This window comes from Perna viridis, chromosome 14 (genome assembly GCF_037379345.1).
Source record: "Perna viridis isolate PV_CMFRI_1.1 ecotype Kerala chromosome 14, ASM3737934v1, whole genome shotgun sequence".
Classification (NCBI taxonomy): domain Eukaryota; kingdom Metazoa; phylum Mollusca; class Bivalvia; order Mytilida; family Mytilidae; genus Perna; species Perna viridis.
This window is the reverse complement of record NC_142458.1, coordinates 22715940-22722735: the sequence shown is the minus strand read 5'-3', so window position 1 is coordinate 22722735 and position 6796 is coordinate 22715940. Positions and strand designations below refer to the sequence as shown.

The following is a 6796-nucleotide window of genomic DNA, read 5'->3' as shown; positions in this document are numbered from 1 at the left end:
GATATAAAAAAATGTACCACCAAACCTTTTTCAAAACTTTTGATTTCTATACTCACAGCCGTCAAAGAGGGTCTGCAGTCCGACCACAACACTTGTTACTCCTGATGTGGTAATAATTCAATGCGAGTCCTGAAAAATTCGATAAATATTTTGGAGACAATCAGTTCAAGACTATTATCAGAATATAATAGCATTAAAACCTATGATTTTTCAAAACTATATACTTCTATTCCACAAACTCCGTTAAAATCCCGACTTAAAAACATTATACATCGTTGTTTTACCAAAAAAGATGGTATACCATCTTACAAATATATAGTTCTTGGTAGAGATTCCTCATACTTTGTAAGAAATAATTCCAAATCATCTTCCAAATATACAGAAGATGTTTACAAAATGCTGGAATTTTTAATCGACAACATATTTGTCCAGTGTGGTGGACGCGTTTTTCATTCCAATGGGAACACATTGTGCTTCTCTACTTGTTGACCTATTCCTTCACTCTTATGAGGCTGACTTTATAGCTGATCTGATCCGAAAGAAAGAATATCGGTTAGCTAAATCCTTAAATCTCAGTTTCCGCTATATAGATGACGTATTATCTTTAAACCATCCTAATTTGGGGGATTACATACATGACATCTACCCAAAAGAACTTGAGATAAAGGATACAACAACAGACACTGTGAAGTCAACCTCATATCTTGACCTACACTTAAAAATCGATGGAAAAGGAAAACTATTGACCAAACTTTACGACAAACGTGATGACTTTTCATTCAGAATTGTCAACTTTCCTTTCATTTGTGACAACATCCCTTCAGCACTTGTGTATGTAGTGTTCATATCACAACTCATATGTTATGCTAGAGCTTGCCAAAACTACGTAGACTTTTTGTATCGCGCTAGAATTCGAACAAATAGGCTTCTGGAGCAGAGTTCTGTTGCTACAATATTAAAGTCATCAATACAAATGTTTTATGGACGTCATCATGAACTCGTGGATCGTTACAGTCTATCCATCTGCGCCATGAAAACTGATTTGTTCAACGTGTCATAGTTTTCCTTTCCTATTTCTTCTACCCCGGACTTGACTTTTTATGAGCAACTCTGCGGGTGTTTCTAGAAAAGCAGAGAGGGCTTACCGTGCCGGTGCATATGGTCCATGTTCTTTATTTTAGTGGAGTTCAAGTTGCTCCTTTATTTTTGTTACAATGTACGTATTATTTTGTTTATTCTATGTTCTTCGTTGCGTGAGTCTGTTTTTCCTGCCTGGCCTTGTCCCTGGATTACTTTGTTTTGATATCCACTAGAATCTTTGTTTCTTTAATTACTCTTATAAAAGGTTACACATCAGAAAATGGTTTGTGGCAGTTCACATTTTTTGCCGTGAAGTCCGAACTGTCCTAAACTAATTTATTTTATATAATCAGGTACAAAATCAGAAACATTCCTGTAGTATAGTTTCAAACAAGGATATTAAGGAGGTAGACCTAGAGTAAGGGACAGTAACTCATGAAATCAGTGATATGTTTGTATTATATTCAATTTCACCAAAGCCTCTCAAGCTTTTGTTTGAAGCAGAATAAAATGAATCCAAGTAAATTAGATGCTTACATAAGATTGATGTAAAATGCAAAATACAAACGTTTGAATGATTTTAAGAGTTGTTTCCCTTACTCTATTTCTACCTCCTCAAGACCAGGTTTTTATTTAAGACGTTGTTTATGTTTGTACTACATGTAATGACGTCACAGCATCGCGGACGCATATTGTTTTATAGAACTGCTTCTATCGATTTGTCTTCGATAAGAACAATATAACAGCAAACATATTAATAATCCATTCCACTTTTTTTTTGTACTGAACTATCCTCCACATAATTAATATATCTGCAATGATAAATGGTGGAATTGATGTGTCATTATGTTGTTATGTTACTATTAGTTTGATTTTGAAAGAATAATCAAGGGACCAATGTTATAGCGGTAATCAAAAGAATGTACTCCACGGACAAAGACCAGACATGGTAAACAGACATACACAACAAAGAACATAAAGTAACTAAAATCATTCATACAAAGTAACAAAAGCAAATGAGCAACTCGGCCTCCATTAAAAAAAGTGGGAGCATGGACCAGGTAGGGTAGGCGTTCTCTGTTTTCAAGGAACACCCGCCGAGCTATTCATAAAAAGTCAAGTCCGAGGTAGACAAGAAAGGAAAACTATGGCCCGTTGAATAAATCAGTTTTCATGGTGCAGATGGATAGATCATACCGGTCCGCGAGTTCATGATGACGACAATAAAATTTCTGTAGTGATGACTAGCAACATAACCTTGTCCAGAAGCCTATTTGTTAGAGTTCTAGCCCGATACAAAAAGTATGCGTAGAATGAAAATTTCAATTGCTGAAATGATCCTTATTATAAGGTCTAAAAATGTCTCCAGGGATCAAAGTTGTCAGACGACTGCAAGTAAGAGTTATTACCCTTGAAAGGCAAACAAATACGTTTTTAACAGTTTTCAGCCAATATCTTGAAAACTATAATAGATAGAATAAAACTTTCAATTGATGAAACGATCCTTATGATAAGTCCTACCAAAGCCTTCATGTAGTCAAAATTGTCGGACAACTCTCCTTGTTAGAGTTATTGCCCAGATCTTGATCTGTATGTATTTGCAAGATGACACAAAAGAATGTTCCATGTAATAAGTTTGATCTTCCTTGAGTTGTGGTGTTTCAATTCATCTAAGGTTAAATTCTGCTGTTCTAAATGAGTATGGACACTTATTTTTGACCAATTACCAAATTAAAGATCGGCAATGATTTTTTGTACCTTTCAGCCAATGTGTACATGGCCTTTAGACTCTACAAACAACTTTTAAAATAATTCATGTATTTATTGCTTTAAGTGTTGTACCGTGCAATTATTGCTAAAATAAAATCTGATTGATGATCTGCAAGATTATAACTTTCCGAGTTTCCACATTTTTTTTTATTTATTATTTTGCCTTTCGATTTCACTTTATCATTATATATTTTGAAAATACATCGATTGATAACTGTTAATGTTTACAGGTCGCCACATTGAATTCAAAAGGGTGCATTATGGTACATTCTGTAACATTTTGGATATGTTTTTATAAATCATTCATTTTACATAGCTATATCACTTGTAAAGTTGATTAACCTAGGAAAGCATTGTATCTCAATTTCATTCGAATATACATTTTGCGATTTAAACTTGAAATGTAGACCTCTACGCTTTCTATCATACATCTATTGTTTCTTGCGATGATTATTTAATTATATCGGGGTTTTTTTCACAAATGAATATGTGTTTGCTTTCACATGACCTGTCATCCCATCGTCCATATCCATAAAATCCGACACCATTACCACTTGGTTCTCCATGTTGCCAAGGACTCAAACTACATTCTGTTCCTTCTATCCAAGTCCATACTCCATCATGATCAAGATCACTTGCTCCGATCCATGCATCTATAAAATTGAGTTCTGTAAAATGATAAAATAAAAGGAGATGACGCAAATGTACAAAGGAGAATGTACAAACAGGCCTAATGAGTAGTCTCCCATTTATAAATCAATCAATTTTTGCAAAAAGACTAAAGAATTTATATTTTGGGGGGAATTTTTTTATCATTTTTAGGCAGTTAATGTGTTTGTTTAATACTATTATTATAATCATATAATTATTATTATCATTATTATTATTATTTCACGAAAGTCTACTCTTAACAAAACACAGAATTGAAGATATTTTGTTTTCAAAACTTTCTTGAATGTTTTAATTTCATTGCTTTATGATGTTGAAAATAGAAGCATATATACATGATATCATTTCTGAGCCCTCGTCGACGTTCAATAACTATTGGGATCGAATTAAAACCGTTTTTATTGAAAATATAATAGTTATGATGTGTCAATTGGTTCGGGTTACATTCAAGTACAAATCGTTGGTTAATTCCCAAAACCTTGAAATGTAATTACATAAAAAATACTCTGATATTGACTCACAACATTACATATTGAAACAAACAGTTGTTAGTTACTACAGTAAATGTTGTTTACCATATATCACATACCTCTAACCCTACTTTCAATCCACCAATTTTCCTCCGATTCTTCAATTATAACAAGTCCACCTCCAGACTCTTTGCAAGTTTCCTGTGATTGTTAAAACATATTCAAAATATTGTTCAAAAATTAAATTAATTTTTCCAGTATTAAAAAATAAAAAAAAAAATGAAATGTGTGTGTTTCTTGTTTTTATGGCTACAATTTTAATTACATTATGTCTTATATTTTGTTAAGATTCTACCCAGCAGGGATAGACGAACTGTTTAGAAAAAAATTCAAATTTCGTCACAGTAACTTTTGTTTGGTTGTTTGATTTAGGGTTTTTGCTTGTATGTTTATTTTTGCTTGTTTTGTAATTTTTGTTTGATTGTCTGTTTTGTCTCTTAATTTTGTTAGGGTTGCCTTCCTCTTTGAACAAAATTATATGCAACAATATTTATTTGATCTCACTAACCATTTCTAACGTTTCCATTACTTTACATGTTAAAAAAGTAATTTTCAAAGTTTCACAGTAAATTCCTAGGACAAATGACATCTTAAAGTTGCATACCATTGCGAAGCTTGGAAAATAGGGCTTCCCAAATTATTATACTAATGGTACGATGATTGTAGAAATTTGTCACAAAATTTACTTGAATAAATAATACTGAAAATCCACATTTTAACCTTTTCTGCTAACTGACAGCATGGAGGCAAATTACTCACAAATGTAAACGATATTCATACACTTTTGTAGTATACATGTATTACATATATGATTTTAAAGTACACATTCTAAGCTTTATTTTGACTACTTTTAAACATAATACACACAAATAATGCACTTACAATGCATATGTCTTGGTTCATTGTGTTTTTGGTACTACATAGGGGGTGGCCATTTGACACAGAGGTGGTTAGTGAGACCTTTATAATGTTTACAAATTATATCTGGTTCAAAAATGGAGGTCGCTACTTCATCGTGACAGTTTTTCATCAAATGTGTATATTATAATTACTTGTCATATTGCATTTTTTGTACTAGTAAAATGTACATTGTATGTGACCTTCGTTTGTTTGAATTTATTCTGAACGGCTGTTATCGTTAGTAACGTTTTATTATTTATAACCAACAGAAATTAAGGAACTACGTAGTGCACTTAGCAAAACAAGCAATGGAAAAGGTTTAGTATGAATTGCTGTCAAATCAAAGAAGGGATATTATTTGCAGAGTTGTGATACCTACATTTAGGCTCATGATACAAGCAATTTCTGGAATTTCTTTTGAAATGAATCACTATTATTATATTTGGTCAATTCCTTACTGATAGTGGAATTGATAATTATTCTAATTCATTCATTCATTCATTTAAATGTAAATCAACCTTACCTTTGCTTCAAACCACGTCTTTTGCGTATTCCAAAACACGTAACAATGTCTTAACTGGTAAACCCAACATCACAAAGTTCTTTAATAAAAAATATACACAAATACCAATGAAGATTGCCTAGTAAAATATGCGTATTTTGTTCAATGCAGCTGTGGATTACCGAATGAGGTACTTAAAACTATCTACTAATATATATGAATCCGATGAGACAATTGTGGACGAACAAATATTCTAAAACTTAAAAAGAGATGGTGTACCTTGCTATCGCTTGAATAGAGATGAATACAATAGAAATATATATATATTGAAAGAACACGACGAGTCTAAAAAAACAGAACAATAGAACATGTATAAGGATCTAAATTGATGCGTAATTGATAGGCATAAAGAAACCAGATGTTGCTGATATATCTATGTTAATGATTAAGGGCTACACGGCAAATACTCCGCTTTTACAAATTTTAACCCTTCTTTCTTGTAAACGTCCCTATAACTCTTTTCATCTTTGCTCCATTATGAATCAGTGACGCCCCGTGCCTTATCTCTGATTGTTCACTTCTATTTATTATTCAACATAATCAATTCACCATCTATTTGTACATGTCCACTCGCTGCATATATATATCAACTGCGGATTGTACTTATTTAGGCAGGCGTCTCTTCTCAAAAACATAATTATAGATATAATAATTTCACATTGCTTCAAACTGTTTTCATCTCAATATATTAAAAAAACGTTTACATTATTTAGAAAGTGTCTCCCCTTCGCTCCCCCTCCAAAATTAATAAATTAATTTACCTTTACCCGGATGCTTTTCAAGTTGTAGTGCAGAAAGACCAAAATGTTTTCCAGTTTGAAAGGAATCATCAAACGTTGCAACTGAGTACAGTTTACAGTTCCCCGTTGACTTTTCAAATTCTGCTGCACTACAGATGCTTTGGGATGAACATAAATATGCACAGCTGACTATTGAACTAGTTGTTTTGCTCGTCAAAGAACTTTTAAGTGAAATAATTTCCTTTTCTAAATTGACCGAATAATAATCAGCAACCACCAAAGGAAGCATACAATACAAAACTATTATAATGTCTTCAATAACCAGCTCCATCTTACGTTAACCGTATATTGAACTTACCACTGGGAATGACGTATATATTAAAGTTGTTGTTCATATACTAGTATGCGCATATGTTTTATTCATGTCCTTAACAAACGCATATAATAAATTGTAGTTTCAATTCATTCAAGAAATATTGATTACACAATGTTGACATTTCCATTGACATTTACATTGACATTTCCATATGACAAAAACAAACACA

The 6796-nt window shown here is 32.4% G+C and overlaps 1 protein-coding gene across 1 annotated transcript; it reads right to left on the bottom strand.

The window, feature by feature from the left end:
* Nucleotides 1-2720: 2720 nt before the first annotated feature.
* LOC148598665 (uncharacterized) lies at nucleotides 2721-6592 on the bottom strand. Its single transcript, XM_088561764.1, has 4 exons — nucleotides 6273-6592; nucleotides 5473-5551; nucleotides 4109-4190; nucleotides 2721-3518 (listed from the first exon to the last, which is right to left on the bottom strand). Exons 1-2 carry the CDS (start codon nucleotides 6580-6582, stop codon nucleotides 5523-5525), a joined length of 339 nt encoding a protein of 112 aa, XP_088417890.1. The 5' UTR covers nucleotides 6583-6592; the 3' UTR covers nucleotides 2721-3518; nucleotides 4109-4190; nucleotides 5473-5522.
* Nucleotides 6593-6796: the final 204 nt, after the last annotated feature.